This window comes from Schistocerca nitens, chromosome 4, assembly GCF_023898315.1.
Source record: "Schistocerca nitens isolate TAMUIC-IGC-003100 chromosome 4, iqSchNite1.1, whole genome shotgun sequence".
Classification (NCBI taxonomy): domain Eukaryota; kingdom Metazoa; phylum Arthropoda; class Insecta; order Orthoptera; family Acrididae; genus Schistocerca; species Schistocerca nitens.
In genome coordinates this window covers 398,484,494-398,511,098 of record NC_064617.1, presented here as the reverse complement: position 1 = coordinate 398,511,098, position 26,605 = coordinate 398,484,494, and the positions used below count along the sequence as shown (strand labels likewise).

Sequence of the window (26,605 nt, the reverse complement as noted above, 5' to 3'; positions counted from 1 at the left end):
TAAATAATTCTAGTGATCTCATCAGCAGACTTAAGTTATTGCAGCTGCAAACTTATGACTTGTTGGTCAGTTTTGATGTGGTTTCTCTTTTTACAAATGTACCTCTTGTGGTCTCACTTCATCTCATTGGCAATAGGTTTGGAGCTGATATTACAGTGCTGTTTCAGCACACCCCCTCCTCTATATATTTTTATTTAACAACAAGTTTTATGAGCAATCAGACGGTGTTGCCACGGGGAGTCCTTTGCCACCCCTGATGGCCAATCTTCTTATGGAAGATTATGAGAAGAGAGAGTACTCACCTCAGCCACTTTTAAACCAACAGTATTCTGATTCTGGCAATATATTGACGATACTTTTATAGTTTGGCCTCATGGTTTGGATCATCTGTGGGAGTTTCTACAACATCTGAACTCCATACACAAAAACATAAAATTTACTATGGAGTTGGAGAGATTGTCTGCTGATTTTAGATATCTTGGTGCGACATATGGCACACTTGGTCATTCAGTATATAGAAATCCACTCACACAGACCTTTACTTACAAGCTGCTAGTTGCCATCATCTGGCACAAACAATCAGTGTTTTGAAAAGCATGATTCACCGAGCCTACATCATCTCTGACACCAATAGTTTGCAAATGGAACTGGAGCACCGGCGGATTGTATTTCTGAAGAATGGGTATTCGTCCCAGCAAGGGGAGAGAGTGCTGTAGACCCGTAAGCAACAGAGAAAAGAAGAGGAAGAGACTTTTAAAACGACTGCCTATTTACCATATACTGGCACTATTTCAGCACAAATAGGCAGAATACTAAGAAAGAAAATACAAAGTGAAAGCAATATCCTGCAAAAATTTGCAAAAATTTTGTCAATGTTGGAATCTGGCAAAGATGACCTAGAGCTGCACAAGGCAGGTGTTTACAGGATTCCGTGTGAATGCGGCAAATCTTATAAAGCACAAATAACGCTTACTGTGCAGGATCGCATTGTAGAACATCAGCAGCATACTTGCCTCCTTCAGCTTTGTAAGTCTGCCATCACCGAACACTGTATTTCCACTGGTCATGTAATGAATTACAGTTAGACAAAAACTGTGGTCCATATGTCTAACTTCTGGAGTTCTATTATTACTGACTCCATGGAAATACAACTGTCTGACAGTGAGTCTCTTATTAATCGAGATGGCGGTTTCCAACTGAATTCAGCATGGAATCCAATCGTTGATAAACTTCGGGTCCTCCGTAGCCAGCATAGTTCTGTGATAGAACTGCAGGAAGCAATCGAATTGATATCGATGCGGTGAGTTTTCACCATGGAGAGTGCGCGGCACAGCAGAATCAAATTCGCTCAAGTAGCGTGCGTGGAACACCAAGTGAATCCACCACGCATGTGCCGATGGAGCCTTAAATATCAGAGCTCAGTGTGTTTTCACCAGTATCACCTGAAGATGGCCAGAAGACTTTGCACCGAAATATTGTGGCATGAAGTTACAATCATCCGGCAGTTCTCCCGAAATTTTCTGGAACAATGACAAAACTGCTCCATCTGGCATTTGGAATATACAGCACAGGCAATCCTCAGAATTGAAGAGGAATGTATTAATCCCAACACACCCCAACACTAAAGAAAACAGGTGCTAACAGGAGGATTAACTGCCCATTAGTTTAAAAGTGTTATTCTTTGTGAAATCAACAAATAAAAAAATAAATTTGAACCTTAATTATTCAGAATTATGCAGTTTTTTGTCATTTTATTCTGCTTATCAAAATAGGGTGTACTCCAAAATTGTGTAATTTTTGTTGCTTTTGACATTTTAATGTGCCTGTATCTCAAGAAGTCTTTGACTCACAGACCTCAAATTCATTTAATTTTATTCAGTTTCTTATAATCTTTAAAAACATGAGCTATTAGGGCATATTTAACACAATGTTAAATTTTCCAAAGTAAAATATCGTCTTAATTCTAAATATTTCAAAATCGGAATTTTTTACAATGCTGAAAGAAAAAATGTATGTTCACAATACACAAATTGTCAATGTGTGCCCAAAATTTCAGGATGGTATTTCAACATGAACATATTAAAATTTATTTTACTTTACTGCAACTTGGATTGCCAACTGTGCCACAACTGAGGCGCACTGCTGCTATGAACGTGTAAGTCTGAGTGTCTGTGTATGTATGAATGTGGTACTCCTACAAGAAAAAGAGCAAGAGTTCAAAGGCTAGTGTTAATTGTTATCTATTACGTGTTCCTATGCACTGCACATCAGTCCTCTGTGAGTAAGTTGTTGCCTTTCCCGTATTTTACGTATTTGTCCATCCAAGAATTTCCATTGTACTGTACTACAACTGTAAATGGTTTACAAGCTGGCCCATTACACTAAAGTTGAAGTGAAATTATTGCATAATCATTGAGATCACTTTGGTTTAGGATTTGAATAATGTAATAAGTCACGCCCTACAAAAATTACCATAAATATTTTAAAACATATTATGTATCTTTCATTTCACATAACTTTCAATTTAATTGTAGTTTATGTTTATAGCACAATAAAAAATATGCATTGTCAATAGATAACACCAAAACAAAATAGTAACTTCTACTGACTCTTTGATATACTTCACCAGAGATCAATTGTAGAGAAAAAACTAGCAAAGCACTGAAATGGGAGAGGGGACCAGGATGCTACAGGCTGCAAACTATTGATAAAAAGTAGCCAAATATTTTTGCAGACCCTTAGAAACAAACTCACACTTGGTGATTAAGGATCTTAGGAAGAACGTCTTCAATAATTGACGTAGCTACTGAAGAGAGAATGAAATCAGCATTTTATGTACACTAAAATTATCTAAAGAAAGGAAAGGTGAACTGCTGATAATTGAATGCAAAAAATCTGATGAAAAATGCAACCAAGATATAGGCTAGCATGTCTGATGAACCTGAATTTATGGATTTATGAATTTCTAAAAAGGCTTGCATTTGTTGTGCCTCCTTGACTTCAAGAATGGTAGTCTTTATTGAGTACATGTTACTATGGTGTATGTTAAAATATTTCCACTGGTAACATGAGAAAGCCTAACCTGAACTTAAATTTAAATATATAATTTATAAATTATTAATTAATCATATATTAATTAATTACATATTAATAAATTAGCTATCATCAGATAAAAAATAACAATGATTTGACACTCTTACATGGCTTTTTGCCTGTTAAGGTTTCCATTGCAACTTAGTAACAAGTCCAAAGTCCTACCAACTATGTGCTTCACTTAACAGTAAAAGAAAATGTATTTTAATAGGCTGAGTTCTGGTTTGGGAAAATTCAGCATCTTTATGAATACCAACCAGCATAGATTCTGAAAACACCAATCATGTGAAATTCAACTAGTACTGTTCTCACATATGACATACTGAAAGCTTTGGATCAAGGCAGTCAAGTAGATGCAATATTTCTCAATTTCCAAAAAGCATTTGACTCAATACCACACCTACACTTACGTCAAAAGTTCAATCATATAGGGTATAAAGTAAAATTTATGACTGGATGAGGACTTTATGATAGGGGGGACACAGCTTGTTATCTTGCATGGAGAGTCATCATCAGCTGTAGAAGTATCTTTGGGTGTGCTGCAGGAAAGTGTTTTGGGGCCCTTTCTGTTCATGTTGTATGTTAATTATCTTGCTAAAAAACTAAAACTAAGCTCCGCCCAAACGGGTCATGAAGGCCCAATGGTACCGACAGGCCGCCGTGTTATCCTCAGCCCACAGGCGTCACTCGATGCGAATATGGAGGGACATGTGGTCAGAACACCGCCCTCCTGGCCGTATGTCAGTTCATGAGACTGGAGCCACTACTTCTCAATCAAGTAGCTCCTCAGTTAAGTCTCATAAGGGCTGAGTGCACCCCATTTGCCAATAGCGCTCTGCAGCCCACATGATCACCTATCCAAATGCTAGCCCAGCCCAACTGCACTTAACTTTGGTGATCTGATAGGAACCGGTGTTACCACTACGGCAGGGCCGTTGGCTTAATGATCTTGCGGACAATGTTAATAGTAACCTCAGACTGTTTGCAGATGACACAGTAATCTATAATAAAGTACTGTTTCAAAAAAGCTGCTTAAATATTCAGTCAGATCTTGGTAAGATGTCGAAGTGGTGCAAAGATTGGCAAATTATTGTAAATGTTCAGAAATGTAAAACTGTGCACTTCACAAAATGAAAAATCGTATCTATGACTATAATATCGATGAATCACAGTTGGAATTGACCAACTCATACAAATACCTAGGTGTAACACTTTTTAGAGATATGAAATGGAATGATCAGACAGGCTCAGGTGTGGGTAAAACAGCTAGTAGACTTCAGTTTATTGGTAGAATACTGAGGAACTGCAATCAGACTACAAAGCAGATTCCTTGCAAATGGTCACCTGTTTGTCTGACCTGTGAGAAAGTGTTACAAATATGCTGAAAAAACTGAACTGATAGACTCTTGAAGACAGACATACACTATCTCAAGAGAGTCTACCAAGAAGGTTTCAAAAGCTGGCTTTAAATGACGATTCTACAAATATAAAGCTGGCTTTAAACGACAATTCTATGAATATACTACAACACCCTATATATCACTCACAAAGTGATCATGAGGACAAGATTAGAATGATTACAGCAGGCACAGAGACATTCAAACAATCGTTCTTCCCACGCTCCATAAGTGAATAGAATGGGAAGAAACTCGAATAACAGATACAATGGGACATATCCTCCACCAAGCGCTATACAGTGTTTTCAGTGATTTGCAAAGTAAGGATGTAGATGTCAATGTATTCAAGTATTTACCTGATAACAAAGGTGTCATTTTTTCCCAAATTCGACATTGAAAAATACAGGGTCATCTTACATTTACAGAATAAACTATTTCAACTAGGATCAACGAGTTAAGATTGTGTAGTAGACTAATATAGGAGTCGTCTTACTTTTACAGATGAAGTTATGGAAACTGTGATCATGCGCAGATTTATTTTGAAGAATTCAAAGGTGTTGGAGGAGGACCGGCAACACCAGCTTAGCTGAGAACTAAGACAAATGTGGGAAAGGGAATGGTGAGCAGGCAGCAAATTTTATCATGCTGTCAACCATGGGACTGTACACTGTGTACATTAGTTTTTTAGCACAGTACATATCCCCCCCCCCCCCCCCCCCCAATGAACCATGGACCTTGCCGTTGGTGGGGAGGCTTGCGTGCCTCAACGATACAGATAGCCGTGCCGTAGGTGCAACCACAACGGAGGGGTATATGTTGAGAGGCCAGACAAATGTGTGGTTCCTGAAGAGGGGCAGCAGCCTTTTCAGTAGTTGCAGGGCAACAGTCTGGGTGATTGACTGATCTGGCCCTATAACACTAACCAAAACGGCCTTGCTGTTGTGGTACTGTGAACGGCTGAAAGCAAGGGGAAACTACAGCTGTAATTTTTCCAGAGGGTATGCAGCTTTACTGTATGATTAAATGATGATTGCGTCCTCTTGGGTAAAATATTCTGGAGGTAAAATAGAAACCCATTTGGATCTCTGGGCAGGGATTACTCAAGAGGACATCATTATCAGGAGAAAGAAAACTGGCGTTCTACGGATCAGAGCGTGGAATGTCAGATCCCTTAATCGGGCAGGTAGGTTAGAAAATTTAAAAAGGGAAATGGATTGGTTAAAGTTAGTGTTGTGTACACAGTTCCGCGTAGTCAGCACGTACACAACTTTCCCACTAGAGCGCGCCCCGCTAAACACAACAGCGCAGGCGCAGCGCTCGTCCGTCTCCGCACTACGAGATGGCACTGTCTTAGAGACGGACCAAATTCTGCTTGCACCGATCCGCGTATCAATATGTAACGCAGCCAATGAGATTGCTGCTAACGTAGAACCTTTTCTCCTCGCGGATCACACTCGCGCAGTGATACCTGAATGCACGAGGTATTATAACGAGTGTACAGACCTCCGATTAGTTAGTCTGCATTTGTCTGCACCAGGCTGCATTAGTCTGTACCAGTCTATAGTCAAGTTTCAGTCTGTGCCTAATAAGATTATCATATTCCTGTACATAGCCATGAAGATAAATGTATTGACACTTTGTCAAGTATCAGAGATATGTGAGAATAAGATTAATGTACCAAGACCAAAGGAACTACAGATTGTCAATTGTAAATAGCATCCAGAATCAAGTTAAGTAATTTTATGTTGTTATTATTTTAATAAATGTGTGTGAAAATTAATCAAGTTCTGTTTAAAGTTGTTCACCATCAATCTGCTACTCTAAGCGTGCAAGTGGCATTTCTATCGTCTGACCTAACGGCAGAAGATAAACAAGCCACGATAAGACCACGAGATATATTGCTGACACTCGCCTACTTTATTAGAGCGACAGGTCAAATAATCTGATTGTGTGTGTACCAAAGGTCTTACAGTGCGCACACCACAGTTAGATATAGTGGGAATTAGTGAAGTTCGGTGGCAGGAGGAACAAGACTTTTAGTCAGGTGAATACAGGGTTATAAATACAAAATCAAATAGGGGTAATCAAATAGGTTTAATAATGAATAAAAAAATACGAGTGCGTGTAAGCTACTACAAACACCATAGTGAATGCATTATTGTGGCCAAGATAGATACAAAGCCCACGCCTACCACAGTAGTACAAGTTTATATGCCAACTAGCTCCGCAGATGACGAAGAGATTGATGAAATGTATGATGAGATAAAAGAAATAATTCAGATAGTGAAGGGAGATGAAAACTTAATAGTCATGGGTGACTGGAATTCGACAGTAGAAAAAGGAAGAGAAGGAAACATAGTAGGTGACTATGGATTAGGGCTAAGAAATGAAAGAGGAAGCCGCCTGGTAGAACTTTTGCACCGAGCATAACTTAATCATAGCTAACAGTTGGTTCAAGAATCATGAAAGAAGGTTGTATACATGGAAGAACCCTGGAGATACTGGAAGGTTTCAGATGGATTATATAATGATAAGACAGAGATTTAGGAACCAGATTTTAAATTGTAAGACATTTCCAGGGGCAGATGACTGACCACAATCTATTGGTTATGAACTGTAGATTAAAACTGAAGAAACTACAAAATGGTGGGAATTTAAGGAGATGGGACCTGGATAAACTGAAAGAACCAGAAGTCGTACAGAGTTTCAGGAAGAGCATAAGGGAACAATTGACAGGAATGGGGGAAAGAAATATAGTAGAAGAAGAATGGGTAGCTTTGAGGAATGAAATAGTGAAGGCAGCAGAGGATCACGTAGGTAAAAAGCCGAGGGCTAGTAATAGTCCTTGGGTAGCAGAAGAGATATTGAATTTAATTGATGAAAGGAGACAATATATAAATGCAGTAAGTGAAGCAGGAAAAAAGGAATACAAACGTGTCAAAAATGCGATCGACAGGAAGTGCAAAATGGCTAAGCAAGGATGGCTAGAGGACAAATGTAAGGATGTAGAGGCTTATCTCACGAGGGGTAATATAGATACTGCCTACAGGAAAATTAAAGAGACCTTTGGAGAAAAGAGAGCCATTTGTATGAATATCGAGAGCTCAGATGGAAACCCAGTTCTAAGCAAAGAAGGGAAAGAAAAGTATATAGAGGGTCTATACAGGGGCGATGTTCTTGAGGACAATATTATGGAAATGGAAGAGGAGGTAGATGAAGATGAAATGGGAGATATGATACTGCATGAAGAGTTTGACAGAGAATTGAAAGACCTAAGTCAAAACAAGGCTCCGGGAGTAGACAACATTCCATTGGAACTACTGACAGCCTTGGGAGAGCCAGTCCTGACAAAGCTCTACCATCTGGTGAGCAAAAGGTATGAGACCAGCGAAATACCCTCAGACTTCAAGAAGAATATAATAATTCCAATCCCAAAGAAAGCGGGTGTTGACAGATGTGAAAATTACCGAACTATCAGTTTAATAAGTCACAGCTGCAAAATACTAACACGAATTCTTTACACACGAATGGAAAAACTGGTAGAAGCCGACCTTGGGGAAGATCAGTTTGGATTTCGTAGAAATGTTGGAACACATGAGGCAATACTGACCCAACGACTTACCGTAGAAGAAAGATAAGGAAAGGCAAACCTACGTTTCTAGCATTTGTAGACTTAGAGAAAGCTTTTGACAATGTTGACTGAAATACTATCTTTCAAATTCTAAGGTGGCAGGGGTAAAATACAGGGAGCGAAAGGCTATTTACGATTTGTACAGAAAGCAGATGGCAGTTATAAGAGTCGAGGGACATGAAAGGGAAGCAGTGGTTGGGAGGGGAGTGAGACAGGGTTGTAGCCTCTCCCCGATGCTATTCAATCTGTATATTGAGCAAGCAGTAAAGGAAACAAAAGAAAAGTTCGGAGTAGGTATTAAAATCCATGGAGAAGAAATAAAAACTTTGACGTTCGCCGATGACATTGTAATTCTGCCAGAGACAGCAAAGGACTTGGGAGAGCAGTTGAATGGAATGGACATTGTCTTGAAAGGAGGGTATAAGATGAACATCAACAAAAGCAAAACGAGGATAATGGAATGTAGTCGATTAGTCGGGTGATGCTGAGGGAATTAGATTAGGAAATGAGACACTTAAAGTAGTAAAGGAGTTTTGCTATCTGGGGAGCAAAATAACTGATGATGGTTGAAGTAGAGAGGATATAAAATGTAGACAGGCAATGGCAAGGAAAGATTTTCTAAAAAAGAGAAATTTGTTAACATCGAGTATAAATTTAAGTGTCAGGCAGTCGTTTCTGAAAGTATTTGTATGGCATGTAGCCATGTATGGAAGTGAAACATGGACGATAAATAGTTTAGACAAGAAGAGAATAGAAGCTTTCGAAATGTGGTACTACGGAAGAATGCTGAAGATTAGATGGGTAGATAGCATAACTAATGAGGAGGTATTGAATAGTATTGGGGAGAAGAGGAGTTTGTGGCACAACTTGACTAGAAGAAGGGATCAGTTGGTAGTACATGTTCTGAGGCATCAAGGGATCACCAATTTAGTACTGGAGGGCAGCGTGGAGGGTAAAAATCGTAGAGGGAGACCAAGAGATGAATACACTAAGCAGATTCAGAAGGATGTCGGCTTCTACCAGTTTTTCCATTCGTCTGTAAAGAATTCGCGTTAGTATTTTGCAGCTGTGACTTATTAAACTGATAGTTCAGTTATTTTCACATCTGTCAACACCCGATTTCTTTGGGATTGGAATTATTATATTCTTCTTGAAGTCTGAGGATATTTCGCTGGTCTAATACATTTTGCTCACCAGATGGTAGAGTTTTGTCAGGACTGGCTCTCCCAAGGCTGTCAGTAGTTCCAATGGAATGTTGTCTACTCCCGGAGCCTTGTATTGACTTAGGTCTTTCAGTGCTCTGTCAAACTCTTCACGCAGTATCATATCACCCATTTCATCTTCATCTACCTCCTCTTCCATTTCCATAATATTATCCTCAAGAACATCGACCCTGTATAGACCCTCTATATACTCCTTCCACCTTTCTGCTTTCCCTTCTTTGCAGTAGCTACTTGGAGATGAAGAAGCTTGCACACGATAGAGTAACATGGGCAGCTGCATCAAACCAGTCTCAGGACTGAAGACCACAACAACAACATATATTTTGGCAGGAAATGGTAAAACGCTAGATAGGAGACAGTGGCATACTTAGTGTTCTGTGCAGCAATGCTGCCAACGGTCACCATGAGGTCTACAATTTCTCTGCAATTAACACTTATGTGCCCAGCAGAGGGTTCATCGAAACACATTCAGACTACTACTCCACAGGTACTAAGTGTGAATTGTAGAGAGCTCATGTAGACATAGACCTCATGGCAAGCGTTTACAACATTGCTGCACAAAACATGTAAGTATGCCGCTGGCTCCTAACTAGCTTTTACCATCTCCTACAGAAATGTACAAGATTATTCTAAATGATGGCCCCACTTTCAGAAATTCGTATATATTGAAGTACAAATCCAAAATGAACAAGCTTTATACCAATCAAAAGAGGAAGTTTCAAAGTTTTTGGTGGGCAGCAGCAACTGTTTCAGAAGCGGTTGGTAGGGTTCACACAGCAATAGGGCCATCATTCTGTTTCACTGACAGTTGTGAGTGAGATGGCAACTGTGGAGCACAGGGTTTTCTGCATTCTTGAGTTTGCGAAAAGTGAGTCACAAATTGTAGTGCGGTGGGCATTTCGTACCAAATTTGGTATTCAATCACTAACTCACAAAGGCATTATCCATTGGTTTACACAATTTAAACAGATTGGGAGTGTGTGCAACGGAAAAAGCACAGGCCGACCGTCTGTGTCGGAGGATGATGTCCAACAGATTCAAGAAAGTTTTGTGTGCAGTCCCATTAAGTCTACCAACAGAGCCAGTCGAGAACTTGGAATACCCCAACCAACTGTATGGAAAGTTCTGAGACAGCATTTGCTGTACAAGCTCTATTGATTACATATTATGCAGGTTCTCAACCCCAATTTGTGTTCATGTGCTAACAAAGATGGAGGATGACACATTTCTATAGCATGTAAGTTTTAGCAATGAAGTAACGTTCCACCTTAGTGAAAAAATCAACCGACACAATGGTCGCACATGGGGGTTTGGAAAATCCACATTCGCCATTACAACACAAAAGAGACTCACCGAAGATCAACGTGTTCTGTGCCATATCCCATACAAAGATTTATGGACCATTTGTCTTTGCAGAAAGAACTGTAACGGGAATCACGTACCTGGACATGTTGGAACAATGACTGTTTCCTCAAGTTATGGAAGATTTCCAAGACTTCATTTTCCAACAGGATGGAGCTCCGCCCCATTAGCACCATGATGTATGAGGCTTTTTGAATGACTCCCTTCCTCAGCACTACATCGATCGCAGGGGACTTGAGGACCCGGCTCTGCATTTCTGGCCGCCGAGATCTCCTGATCTCACACCCTGCGACTATTTCTTATGGGGGTTAGTTGAAGGAAGCTGGTTACATCCTGGCTATACCAACCACTCTGAACAATCTGCGGAACTGAATCACTGCTGTGCACTCAGTAACAGCAGATACACTTTCACACATGTGGAACGAGTTTGGCTACCACATTGATGACGTGCAGCCAACAATGGCCAAACTGAACATTTAAAACATTTCGAATTATTAAATAATTAATAAAAACTAATTAAATACAAATTATTAAATTTATTAAATTGATATCAAACATTTTGAAAAAAACTTTGAAACTTCCTCTTTTCATTGGTCTAAGGCTTGTTCATTTTGGATTTGTACTTTAATAAATATGAAGTTTTGAAACTGAGTCCATCATTTGGAATAAAGCTGTATACTAAGTTAACACTATTAGGAAAAGGATGGACAGTTACTTACCACAGAGATGACTCGCTGAGTTGCAGAGAGGCACAACGAGACTATTATACATTAATGGCTTTTGGCCAAAGACTTTTTCAGCAAGGATAAAACACACACACACACACACACACACACACACACACACACACACACACACACACACACACACACCTCAACTACACGAGTGCTACTGCTACCACCACCAGCTATGGTAGGAGCTGTCAGACACGTAAAACTCTAAAATGTAGAAGATTAAACTTTTACCTTCGTTTTTACTTGTTTCCCTGCAGTGATCAAGGAAGTCATCTCTTCTTATTTTCTTTCCACTTTTAGCATTTTGGTGTTTTTGTTCCAGGTTATCCTTTTCTTTTGCCTTCTGTGGGCTTTCTGTCCAACATGTCATACAGAAAAGCTATAAATTAAGTCAAGTGTTATAGTCAGACATGTAAACTCTAAAACATAGTAGATTAAACTTTTACCTTTGTTTTTACTTGTTGTCTTGCAGTAATCGAGGGAGTCATCTCTCCTTATTTTCTTTCCACTTTTGGCATTTTCGTGTGCTTGTTCTGGATTATCATTTTCTTTTCCCTTCTCTGGGCTTTCTGTCCAACATGTCACACAGAGATGCTATACATTATCATACATGTTAAGTGCAATTTTGTGAAGATAGACAGCAAATTCAATCCAACAAACACTGAATTGGAAAGAAATTACTGGAATGTTATTCAGTTCTCAGACATCATCTTTAATAATAGCACGCATTACTATATACAGTGTGCACATAAAGTCCAATTATTTATTGCACAAGAATGAAACATTGTAAAGATGTCATACATATTGCATTTTGAAGAGAAACTCTGACAGTTCATTTGATATGCGTGCTTCATGGTGTGGGTTCCTGTTGTCATGTCCTAGTTCATGAACCACGGGCAACGTATGAGTGGCCAAGTAACTGGTCCTGACAGTCGGGATACCAGTTACTTTGGAATAAGGCTGGGCATCTCAGACATATTCTGAGTAGTGGTCACCTTTGTGCTCAGACGGCAAAGACTACCAAATCCACCGGTTAGTCCCTCAACCGTTAGGGGTAAAACTCAATGGGACCTGGGGCAAGTAAGGCTAGCAACCTCAGGGTGTATACGTGGACAAGGAAAAAAATTCCCAGATTTTTCCCGTATTTCCCGGTTAAAAATACACTTTCTCCTGGGTGACAGTATATTTTCCCTTATCAATCCTTTGAATGGTTATGGTTTTATACACGGGTGTACAATTTCCCGGCACTTTAGAAAACGAAACTTCGAAGCGCTTTTGTAAGCCGTTCGTAGCTCATGTCACGTGATCTCACCAGCCGATAACAGCGGATATTCAGAGCATAGGACACGTGATGTAGTCAGCCAACAGCAACATCACTGTTAAGTAGCACGAACACACAAACAGGGAAAGTTAATAGTTTAAATTAATATACATAGTGTTGCTACAAGAAAAGAAAAGCTTTCACATATAACATTGTTCTCAAGCTGCAAGAGAAGCTAAGCTTTCGCATATACTGTTGATCTTTTTTGCACGTGTTACACTTTAAGATATATCACACAAATGTGCCAGTAAAATTTTAATAATGACATAAAAGTCTGATCTTTAGGGTTCGAAATTTTTCTAAATGGCTCGTCATCAAAGAGTTGATTTTTAATGAGAGTTTACGCTCCTTGATTTAATAAATTCATGGTACATTCTTGCACATAGTTCAACTTATGTAAAAGGATATTTACTTTGAAAGTAACGCTTTTCAAACCACTATTCGCAATACTTTCCTGTGACCTGTTAGAAATAGGTTCGTTTCAGGAGTTGCCAGAGAGCGCAGATAACAGGCGACACCGCGCTTGGGTAGGTATCATGATGTACGAAGCCCGTATGTACGTACATATAAAAGATTGGAAGATTATACATTATATCATAAAAGAAACAAGACATCAGAGGATACTGCAAGAGTATCGGAATTTCGTGAACCATATTAAAATGTGCCCATTTAAAGTCCATACTTAAAGTGCACATTCGTATGTCCAGATTCTCAATGAAGTAGACCTCGAGCTGATATAAAGCTTTTCAGTGCGGTTTTGGGGATGTAAATTTTCTTGGAGCACCAGTACTGTATTATATCATGTTCAGTTCTTAATGCCATACGTGCTAGAAAAAGAAAACGTGCACTTAAAATGCAGCGAACCGTTGAAACTAGCCAGTACTGTGGAATTAAACATTTCATTTCAAATACATTGAATGCTTCTATGCAAAAGGATAAAAAAAGTCAAAGTTCTTTAGCAAACAGACAAAAATAACTTCATTGTTCCGCAAGGCGATTAATGCTTGACTGTCAGAAAGATGGAAATAAAATAAAATCTGAAACTAATGATATATTTTAGTCTTCCGTAATTATGTGAATGTGTTTTATTTCACTTGATAGCTCCCGGCCACAGATATCCGTTTTGTTTTCATTTGACGTGAGAGTAAACGAAGGGGAAACCGCAAAATCACTAAATGTAAAAACGGGTCATGTGGAGACTGCCCACTATAACTCAGACTGCTCTGTGCATCAGCCCCGGATCTACGACATTTACGAACCGGGTCAATACTAAAAAAAAAATCGAATTTTCAAAATATGTTCATCTTGTAGCACACATCTTTCCGAAAAGTCTGAAACATAAAACATATGTATTTGAGGAAATTTAAGACATATTATTTGGTCTTAAGTATGCCAAAGTGCAGTGCCACGCCTCTTCATAAAGCATTTTTCCACCGCACGTCCAAACTATATTCAGGAGAGTGGAAATTAAAATGTCCTGTGGTGCCTCTGCTTCTCCCAGTCGGCGCGTTTGACAGCCTGCCCCCTCTTTAAAAAAATCTCGAAATTAATAGCGGATGGGATTATTTGTAATCGAGAGAACAATAACTCTTCAGAAAATTGAACTCTTTATTGCTTATTAGTTAATAACATGCTGTTTTGTGTGGCATAAAATTAAATATAATATATTGCAAGAAATTACACACTTCTTCAAACCTTAGCTCCTAGCATTTTTTTCTCTCTAATCTTACTACAGCTTTACACTGCGAGGTTTCCTTTCTGCGAATGAGTCTATTACCTCATCAAAGTTCGTCAAACGTTTTGCTACATGAAAAATCGAAATGTCGTTATCTAATACTGAAAAAGGTGTTAAATCAAAGACTGATGTGGTTTCTCGATCTGATTTCGTCTATTTTGTCACTGTCTACTAGATGAAACGTCATAGGCCTTTCTAATATGGTAGCGGTTTTGTAACACACCAAATAAATGAGACTGTTTTGGCACAAATGGCCATTTTTATAACACGACAGAATATAATCCATGAAGTACCAATAACAAATGCCTATTAGGCCCACTACAAGCAAAAGGCTTTGTTAGGAAATAGTTTCACATTTCATTCATACGCACCAGCTTCTCAAGCACCAGATCGAGAAATTTTTATATAAATTTAGAATCGTCTTATTCTTCCATAATTTTTGTGATGTCCCCCGTTTCTTCTCCTTCCTCATTCTAATAATCTTGTCATCGGCAATTCTGTAGCTATTGCTGCCATTGTCAAAATTTGTTCGCCGATTAACTTCACTAACCCTGCCAGAATCACAGGTTTAGTTATCCCGCGATTATTTTCAGGTTAGGCGTTATTAAGTGTTCAAACTAAACGTTTTCTGCGTTACTTCCAGAATAGAACTTACGCAGCTGCTAGCCGGGGACTGTACTACTGGTCCTTACTAGTGTAGCGATGTGGCCAAAAATTTTCCGTCAAAATTACATTTTCTGGGATACACCAAGAAGATAATACGTAATCTTTCTCACCTGTTATTCCTATCAGTCGTTTATTTCCATCCTGGTAGTCTGAATCTATGGATTTCGCTAGTAATTATAACAATGCTGATCATTCGCAAACCCAATCAACCACATAATCAGACAGCGATTGGCATTCATCCGTTCGGCTTTGCTCCCTCAGCTCGTATAGCCCCGTCCCCTTTTGTCTGCGGAAAGTTTATTTCTAGATATGACGAGTATTCTCCTGACAGAAACATCACGTACACTATGCATGCTTTCAAAAGTCAACATTTGATTCATTCAGAAATCAACTTAAAATGTGTTCAAAAATGTTCAAAAACCAACAGGGAAGCATTTCAAAATCATATGAATAATCGATAGACAAAATTGCGCTGGATGCTAGGCGCTTTGTGAAACAAGTTTTTTCCTCAAGAATATGAATTTGGCGCCACCTTTTCCCGATTGCATCTAGCTGCGACTGCTTGCACAGCCAACAGCCACATTCCTGTAGCCAGAAGCCGGAGAATCTACTACTCAAACGCAACTCAACTGCGAATGCGCATGAGCCCGCTCGTAATTGCTAAAACGAATCTAATATAAAACCCTTTGACACATTTTGCTGTTGGCAGACGCTTGCATGAGCACTGTGTGTCGTTGCTGTATATGGCGCATTTCCTTTGCAATTTAAGTTATTTTCGTTTTTTTCTCTTGTTTGTTTTTTATTGTTGAAGTATTATTCTGCAGTAGCGGGATACAGTAATATCCTTTGTTAGAGCATCGGTTCTTACCAGTCACAATTACAAAAATTAAACTGAAAACTAAAACAATGAAAATTCCCAGAATTCTAAAAATATGCCGGGTTTTTCCTGGTTTTCTCCCGGATGAAAAAATTCCCGGGTTTTTCCCGAATCTCCTGGTTGTCCCGGGTCGTATACACCCTGAACCTGCATCCCTGATATTTTAAATATGATGCTGGCAACAATCAGAGCAAAATGCCTCGGACCTTTGGAGGTGACGGAGTCCCACCTTTAATTGACAAACCAGGGACTCCTAAGATACGACTCAGCAAACGAATGGTAACAAGATGGGGAGCTATTAATATCAATGGGGGCTACTCTGGGAAGAAGGTAGAGCTGGCGAGGCTGCAAGTAAGATGGGGTTGGACGTTTTAGCTGTTAGTGACATTCAGGTAAGGGGTGAGAAAGAAGAGGAAGTGGGAGAATACAAGGTCTACCTGTCAGGAGTCAAAGCAGGAATAGCACAATGGAGTGTAGGGCTGTACATCAGGAAAGAAATGGAACCCAGCATAGTTGCATTAAGGTATGTAAATGAATGACTGATGTGGATAGATTTGACAGTGTCTAGCAAGAAAATTAGGATTGTGTCAGTATATTCGCATTGTGAAGGGACAGATCAAGATAAGACAGATAGTTTTTATGACGCACTCAGTGATGTAGTTGTTAAAGGACAAGGACAGTGTTCTGCTCATGGGTGATTTTAATGCCAGGATTGGAAATCGAACAAAAGGGTATGAAAAGGTTATGGGTAAATTTGGAGAGGATATGGAGGCCAACAGGAACGGGAAACAACTCTTGGATTTCTGTGCCAGTATGGGCTTAGTAATCACAAACTCCTTTTTTAAACATAAGAACATTCACATATACTTGGGAAGGCAGGGGAACCAGATCTGTCACTGACTATATAATAACAGATCAGGAATTCAGGAAGGCTGTGAGGGACATACGTGTATTCATGGGATTCTTTGATGACACGTATCACTATTTAATCTGCAGTGAAATTGGTATTGTGAGGCCGAAAGTGCAGGAGGTCAGGTCCATATGTAGGAGGATAAGAGTGGAGAAACTTCAGGATAAAGAAATCAGGCACAAGTACATAACAGTGATCTCAGAAAGCTACCAGTTAGTTGAATGTAGTCAATTACAGTCACTGGAAAAGGAATGGACAAGGTACAGAGACACAGTACTAGAAGTGGCTAAAGAATGTCTTGGAACAGTAGTGTGTAAAGGTAGGATGAAGCAAACAGCTTGGTGGAATGGTACAGTTAAGGCAGCCTGTAAAAGGAAAAAGAAGGCGTATCAAAAATGGCTACATACTAGAACTCAGATAGACAGAGAAAGTTATGTTGAAGAAAGAAATAAAGCCAAACAGATAATTGCAGCATCCAAGAAGAAATCTTGGGAAGACTTTGGAAGCAGGTTGGAGACTTTGGGTCAAGCTGCTGGAAAACCATTCTGGAGTGTAATTAGCAGTCTTATAAAGGGAGGTAAGAAGGAAATGACAAGTATTTTGGACAGGTCAGGAAAACTGCTGGTGACTCCTGTTGATGCCTTGGGCAGATGGAGGGAATGTTTTGAAGAGTTGCTCAATGTAGGTTAAACTACGATCAGTAATGTATCAGATTTCGATGTACAACGGGATAGGAATGATGATGGAAATAGGATCACATTTGAGGAAGTGGAGAAAATGGTCAATAGACTGCAGTGCAATAAAGCAGCTGGGGTGGATGAAATTAAGTCAGAACTCATCAAATACAGTGGAATGTCAGGTCTTAAATGGCTACACAGGATAATTGAAATGGTGTGGGAGTCGGGACAGGTTCCATCAGACTGGATGAAAGCAGTAATCACACCAATCTTTAAACATGGAAACAGAAAAGATTGTAACAACTACAGAGGTATCTCTTTAATCAACGTTGTGGGTAAAATCTTCTCAGGTATTGTTGAAAGGAAAGTGCGAGTATTAGTTGAGGACAAATTTGATGAAAATCAGTGTGGGTTTAGGCCTCTTAGAGGTTGTCAGGACCATACCAAGGTTGAGGTTATGGATATGAAAGTAGCTAGGATGATTGTAGGTACTAGTAGATGGGAACAATGGCAGGAGGGTGTCCACAATGAGGAAATCAAAGAAAAACTGGGGATGAACTCTATAGATGTAGCAGTCAGGGCGAACAGGCTTAGATGGTGGGGTCATGTTACACGCATGGGAGAAGCAAGGTTACCCAAGAGACTCATGGGTTCAGCAGTAGAGAGTAGGAGGAGTCGGGGTAGACCAAGGAGAAGGTACCTGGATTCGGTTAGAATGATTTTGATGTAATAGGCTTAACGGTAGAAGAGGCACCAATGTTAGCACTGAATAGGGGATCATGGAGGAATTTTATAAGGGGGACTATGCTCCAGACTGAACGCTGAAAGGCACAATCAGTCTTAAATGATGATGATGATGACATTTGATATGCGAACTATGATGACCCGGCAGACGTCAATATGGTAATCGAATTCTTACCACACCCGTCCCAGCAAAGCATCTTCGACTGTGGTAGTTGCTTCCCGTATTCTCTGACAAACCTCTGCTGTACAAAGTGGTAATGGCAGAACATACACCAGATCTTTAAGTTGTCCCCACAGTAAAAAATCACACAAAGTGAGATCTGGTGATCGGGGAGGCCATTTCATGAAACTTCTGTCCCCTTCTGTAACAAGGCCGATCCATCGATGCAGCAGCTCTGTGTTCAGGTACTCACGAAATTCACAATGAAAAAGGGATGGAGCCACATCCTGCTGAGAGATGAATGGAGAGTCCGACTGCTTTTGAGGCATCAGCTATTGCTGCAACATGTGCAAGTAGGAATATCCAGTGACAGTGCTCTCGGCGGAGAAGAATGGCCCATACAGTTTTCTATGTGACAAGGCACAAAAAATATTTACTTTTGGGGAATCACACTCAAATTTAATTCATTGGTGTGGATGCTTTGTACCCCAGATTCGACACTTATGCTTGTACACTTTCCCATTAGTGTGAAAAGTGGCTTCGTTGCAAGAAATTAAGCAATCAACAATGCCATCTCTATCCTCATTCAATTGTTGCCACTGCAAACAAAACTCAAAACACCTGTCTTTGTTGTCGTCATTAAGCTTCTGCACTAGCTCCAATTTGAATGATTTCATGGACAGCTTCTGTCACAGGACTTTCCACACTGTAGCCATGCACAATGCACCGATTTCTTTGGACTCCTTGAATGTCTCTCATATGAGCTCCACATTCACCTCACTCACACTGGTATGTCTGCTTCTCTTTGCCGGGCACAAGCAACCCATCATAACGAATGTGTTGTGCCAGTGGTACACGGCCTTCCTTGTTGGTGGCTTCTTACCATACTTGGTTCTAAATATCCATTTAGCAGCTGTGTTTTTGTCGAACTCCAACACACAAAAAGCTCTCCCCACACCTGAACTCGTCATGTTTGTGACTAGTGCTGACTATCGGAAAATTACCAAACTACACTGTGGCAGTACACATGATAAAAAAAAAAAAAAAAAAAAAAAAAAACTTTCAGGTATTCTCTTCAAAATGACATATGTATGATATCTGTGCTATGTTTTTTGTGCAATAAATAATTGAAAGTGTTTCCGGACTTTATGTACACCTTCTATGTTGCACTGACAATAATGGCAATTGACACTGCTTCTTCTTGCTCTTGTGCCTTTGTTCCACATCAGTGCAAGACTAGCATGGTTATTAATGTATTTGGCATGGTTAGTTAAGGGGCAGCCAGATGCCCTTACTGTGTCGCCACCACATTGCCATCAAAAGGAGTGAAATTGAGTGCTGGGGTGAAGGTGACCAACAAGTTCAAAACATATTTTGTATTACATAACTACATATTGGTCATGACATTTCTTTTATTTTAATTATTATCTTTACTGTTTGAAAGTTCTTAGTGTGCGGCAAAGGCTAAATACAGAACATTACGAACCAGTATCTGAATACTAATCTTTTCAGGAATGATTTTTTTAACTTTTTTTATGAGCTAAAACTTTTATTTTTGTGAACTGATGTAAAACAGTTCATGTGTCTACGTATTATGTATGTAATGCACTGATCCTTCACAAAGACGACTATAACAGCAACAAAAGTTTATCTATTACACTTGCCTATTAATACATATAAATAAAACTTTGCAAATTCTTGATGGAATCGGGGTGAAACTGACCATCAGCAAACCTTAGTGTGAAGTTAACCATCTTTTCCAAGGGGTTCTTTTACATACAGACATTCATGAATGCCACAAGAATGTGCCATAATGAATACAGCAACAATGAGACACAGTGAACGCAGCAACAATTCTACGTAATAATCTAGTGACAAGGTAAGAAAGTCATTGTGTCTGTAAGTTAATCTGTGTCTGTAAGTTAATCTACCAATTTGTCACATAGGCTGTAATTCTATTTGTTACATCATACAGTTGAGATCATACGAGTTGTCAATGTGAAAATGCCATCACAATTGAGGTTCCAGATGTAATAAATTAGCCAAACCCAAAAAATAAATAAATAAATAAATAAAAATTAAAAATATCGGTATTAGCCAGATAACCATTAGTGGAGAGACTTTACCCACTGACAAAGAGGATGTGACATTTTTTAAAGACTTTCTTTCAAAGTTAATTGACAAGGACGGAATTTCTGGCGAACAGTTAAACAACTGCGATGAAAGTGGCTTAAATTGCAAGATGAACCTGTGACAATCCTTTCTTCAAAACAGAAGCTGCAGCTCCTGGCTACAAGAAAAATAAGGAACAAGTTATCATACTGGCTTTCAGTAATGGAACCACATGATTGGGCTTACATTAATAGGGAAATCACAGAAACACAGACCTTTCAGACTGCTCCTACATTACACTCATCAAAAGAAAGCATTAATGAATTCAGAGACCATTAAAACCTCGGACCAAAATGAATTTGTACCAGCTATAGGGAAATATTTGAAAGACAACAATTTACTGAGAAAAGTTGTAATACATCTTGGTAACACGCCTTCACATTCTGCCAGTGACGAACTCACAAATGGAATCTAAGCATTACTTTTTCACCACCAAACAAATTCTTTTAGACCATGAAGGTGAATGGAAATTGTGCTATCATTTGTTGCTCAAAATGTATTGGGTTGTGGGGATGTCAATGAAGAGGACATCACAGAATGGATGGCAAATGATGAAGTTGAACTAACTGATAATACCATTGTGGAAATAGTGACGCAGAGAGAAGTTACACAAGAGGAGGAGGAAGAGGAGGAGGAACTCTTATGACAGGAGAAATCTCATCCTACATTTTTCAGAGTTCAAGATAACTGAGGCTGTGCTGAGTGAGAAGGATGAAGCAATACCAGCTGATATCATGTGTTTGCATAAGTGTTGGGTGGAGGAGTATTGGCAGCACACAAGAGCACTAAATGATGGAAACGACCAAAGACTTTTAAAAAAGCTCAAACCTCTAAGGTTCATATTTTCTATTAGGCCTGGCTTTTCACATTATGTAATATACATTCATATTTTTTAATGTTTCCTTTAGTAATTTTTGAAGAGTGCTGTATGTGCATAACAAACACTTATAATTAGCATGTATTATGTAAGAAATCGAAAAATGTTAATAAAATTGGTTTTTGGTACACATAAGAAAATGGGTGTTTTGAATGGCCACAAGAGATATTTTATTGAACTCCAGCCTGTCTGGCTTGACCCTCTGCCATGTTAGGCTAGATAGTTGGAAGTCTACTGTATAAAGAATAACATTTTATCTTGATGACTTTCCCTTGACTTATGGGAAATCAGTCTACTTTGTATGAAAAGCTGATGTTTTTTTATATAATAGGAATGTAGTAAGTTATTTCAAAGTACTGAGCCTTATGCTCTTTGTGTGAGATGCTAACTGCTGTCATTAAAAATGTCTAAAAAAGTATGGCAAATGGTGCTGTTATACGGGTTGGGGCAACAGTGATGACACTAATGTGGGTGTGCCAACTGTAAAAATTGTTAGTTCGCCTAAACAGATCATTCCAAAGGATTTAAATTTGCTAAATCTCATGTTAGTACGTTGTCGAAGTGTCTGTACCAAGATCCCCAAGTTACTCTAAAAAAAAAAAAAAAAAAAACACAATATTGTATTAGTTACCAAAAGTTGGTTGATACCAGACATAAATAGCAGTGAAATTTTGAACTCTGATTGGACAATATTTAGGAAGGAAGAGGACTGATGCTATGGGAGGTGGTGTGTTCATTGCAATTAAAAGCCGTTTGAACACAGTTGAGATCGATACTGGGTCGGACTGTGAAATAGTCTGGATAGAGCTGTCAATCAGACACGGCGTGACCATTGTATTAGGATGTTTTTATAGACTACCAGCATCTGAAACAAATGTTGCAGAACGTTTCAGATTAAGTCTTGAGTATATAGGAAATAAATATCCAAATTATCCATTAGTTATATGTGGAGACTTTAACTTGGCGTCCATTGACTGGGAAAATTACACATTTATCACAGGAGGCAGATGCAAAGACTCATATGAAGTTATTCTAGGAGTGCTCTCAACATAAAACCTTGAGTAATTGGTTAAAAAACCAACTCGAGATGGGAACATATTAGACATCTTGGCAACAAACAGACCTGATCTTTTTGAGGAAGTTAATCTAGAAGAAGGTATTAGGGACCATAATGTCACTGAGGCTTCTATGTCAGTGGAAGTTGCAAAAAAGCCAAAGAAACAGTGAAGAGTTTTCTTGTTTTCGAAAGCAAATAAAAGTGTCATTAATGAATATCTTCGTAGTCAGCTCCAAGCATTCACCGTGGGACACAAAGATACTGAGCATCTTTAATCGGAATTTAAAGGTATTGTCCACCACGTGCTAGAGAAATATATGCCTAGCAAAAATATAGGGGAGGGAAATGATCCACCTTCGTCAACAAACACATTAGGAAGTTGCTGAGAAAGCAGAGAATTTTGCGCAGTCATTTTAAACGTAGTCACTGCCCCGCTTACAAACAGAAATTATGCGAAATGAAAGCAGCTGTCAAAAGGTCAATGAGAGATTCTTTTAACAAATTTAAACCCAATATTTTATCTCCAGATTCTATAAATAACCCCAAAAAATTTTGCTCGTACATAAAATCTATGAACGCGACAAATAATTCAATACCTTCTCTTGCTGACAGTACAGATAATGTAACGGATGATGATAAACAAAAGGCCAACATTATAAACCTAGCTTTCAAAAACTCGTTTCGGTAGAGGACTGCAGCACCATTCCCCCTCTCAATTATCGAACAAACGCAAAGATGGTTGACATAGTGTTTAGTGTATCTAGGATTATAAAACAATTAAGATCCTTAGATGCCAGGAAGGTATTTGGCCCAGACGGTATCCCCTTAAGATTTTATGTTGACTATGCTACAAATGTAGCACCATTCTTACCCATCATCTATCAGAGATCATTGAAGCATCGAAAAGTTCCACCAGACTGGCAGAAGGCCCAGGTCATAGCAATCTATAAAAAGGGTAGAAAATTGGATGCACAAAATTACCAGACAATTTCACTAACATCGATTTGTTGTAGAATCATGGGACATATTTTGTGTTCAGACATAATGACCTTTCTAGACTCTGAGAAGCTCATCTGCGGAAACCAACACAGTTTTAGGAAACAGCGGTCATGCAAGACACAGCTGGCCCTCTTTGTGCATTATATAAAACAGACACTAGATACTGGCTCCCAGGTTGATGCATTATTCCTTGACTTTTGAAAGGAAAATTATGAGTTTGTACTGAGGCATTCAGAGAGTTGTTTTACCCTCGCGTGATCCGCGAGCGGAACAGAGGGGGGGGATATGACTTTGGCGCGAATAGTGCCCTCCGACACACACTGCTTGGTGGCTAGCGGAGTATATATGTAGATGTAGATGTAAATAGTAGTTGGTGGCTGGATGCCCTCCTGATGTCACATCAGTACCAGCCTGGTATTTACTTAGCTGGATGCGGTAAACTGACTAAAAACCACATCCAGGCTGGCCAGCTCACTTATACTCACAGTCAATCTACAAGACATTTGATTTCATGCAGTCTTGTCTCCCTGTATCCCAGAACTTTAATGTGATTTGTTACCCAGGATGGTCATTTGTTGTACAATCATGGAATACATATTGCGCTCATAATATAAGTGAAGTACAGAGACATGTAAGTGGTTTACAACATGTGCAGGAACAAACTGCTAGTCTTTAGTCAGGTCATTTATTTCACAGAAGAGTAACAGAGCGAAAAGGAACTCTTGTTGTAGGGTTAAAAACAATATTACATATATTGAAAGAATTTTAGACAGAAAAGCAAGAGGAGCTCTAATAAGGAAGCAGGTAGCCTCTACCAAGAGTTACAGAGACTGATAATAGCAAATCTCACTGCAGGTGCATTTCATGCAAAAATAGGACAAACACGAAAGAATGATTCTTCAGGGGGAAATGAAATTTAATTTAAGGTAAACTGTGAAATGCTACATCTAAATATTAAAGGCAAATATAATTACTATGTGGCTTTGTTTGAAGTACTGAATAAAGCGACAGCTGAGTAGTATAAGAGGAGGTATAGTGGCCTTTTTCAGAACAACTGCTTCTCTTCTAATATATATTTACATCAAAAATTCCCATAATTATCAGTGTGGATAGATCTGCTCTATTCATAACTTCTTTTGTTCTACTTAACACAAGTAGTCTGCACTGGCTGCTTCTGCCTCTGAATTTTTAACCTGCTTGTACCACATCCCTTCATGATGACATTTATGGAACTCTATCTTTGAATGAATGAATAAAAAAAAGGAAGTCTGATTATGAGTTCTTTAAATATAGTAAAGAAATTACACTGCCAGTACAGCACTCAGTCCAATAATACTGCTGTCATGTTTCTGAGTACAGAGTAAGTTCAACACTGCAGACACCTGCATTATATAGCATTAACTCATACTCACTTTCTTCATGAAGTCATTGTCTAATGCAGCCTGAAAATAAGTGACAGCAGTTTTAAGCAACAGTGTGATATCAACTTTTATTTCATACACAGTCATATCATGGCTAAGACTGTTACAAAACTTCACCAGACATATGGAGAATGTGTTTGGCAAGGGGCCAGGTTTTCAAGTTGCTTAAGGCATTTTTGGAAGGATGGAATTTATTGATGATAAATATTACAGTGAGATGACGAAAACAGTGAGACAGAGATTTCCAGCTCTTCTATTGTGACCAACATTTAATCAGTTTTAAGATAATTGGAAATTAGAAAATTCTGCACAAAATGGTTCTGAAACACATTTATGAGAAACAAAAGGAAAATATAAAGAACAATTTTTTTATTATAAAGTGCTTGACACAATTTGAAGAAAAATTTTCAGTGTTGCGACCAAGTGTGGTAGCAACCACTGGCAATGCATCTTGACACACTGCACTGTCTGACATTGAATATTTGGCTATTAAATGTAACACAGTAGCTCTATGATCTTATTATTCACTGAACATTATTTCTCTTCAAAGTTTTCTCTCCCCGAAACAGGAAACTCAACTGAAGGAATGCAGTCTTAATAGTGGGCACAAAAACAACAGTAACAGGGCAGTTTAGGACACTTCCATTCACCACTTTGTAAGACTGCTACACAGAATGACCTCAACATTAGAAGCCAAATCTGTAATATACAATGTGTAAGAAATTTATAAAAATTTTAGGTAATTATTTTATTTACAGAGTTTGCTGATGTGTACTAGTTTATCAAACAACAGCTTTGATGTGGCTCTTGGAAATTATCTGCATGGGACACTTCCCTATCATCGAAACAAATTGTTGAAACTTTACACCATATTAACAACCCAATATTACATCATCATCAAAACGAAAAATAGATTCACCCTGTTTTTGCACATCTGAGAAGATAGCAAGACAACAGCAGACCCAAACACATTATTGTCAAGCTGGAGGGTAAGCATATGTTTACCAAAGAAAAAGCAAAGATGACAAGTGTACATGTCCACAGGACACGTGACAGCAATTCTTCACCAATGATATGCTGTTTGTCAGATGAGGGAATGCTTTCTAGGAATAACTTTCTTGGCAGTTGTGCGGTCTTTCTGAAGCAAGCGTTGTGAGTAGTACAAAATAGTGAAACAAGAATGTTGCAAAATAATGTAACTGAGAAGAAGAAGCACATGAGCTAGTCAGTTGGGTGTATGGTCACACCCAGAAAGGGAGCTCCGCAGAATAATAAGAGAACATCCTTTTTAGTAATTACAACTCACAATATTTTATTTTGCACTAGATTGTGGCATCTGCATACTAAATAAAGGGAATGGGTGCAACAACTGCGAGAATGTGATTAGATTGGTGACAAACATTTATTTTGACAAACAAAAGTCTTTTGGAACACAGCTACACATATATATTTTACAAATTATTATTATTATTATTATTAGTGGAATAAAATAATAATATCAACAACAAAAAGTTATGATAAGTAACAATGCAGTATATATAGGAATGTT

At 38.8% G+C, this 26,605-nt stretch overlaps 1 protein-coding gene across 1 annotated transcript in view; it reads right to left on the bottom strand.

The window, feature by feature from the left end:
• The window catches only part of LOC126253089 (uncharacterized), a 68,594-nt gene that overhangs the window by 16,796 nt on the left and 25,193 nt on the right, over positions 1–26,605 (bottom strand). Inside the window, exons 4-5 of the mRNA XM_049954190.1 lie at positions 11,887–12,009; positions 11,672–11,794 (exon numbers count right to left, since the gene is read on the bottom strand). Of these exons, the coding sequence (XP_049810147.1) occupies positions 11,672–11,794; positions 11,887–12,009 (246 nt within the window). The remainder of the gene's footprint in view (positions 1–11,671; positions 11,795–11,886; positions 12,010–26,605) is intronic.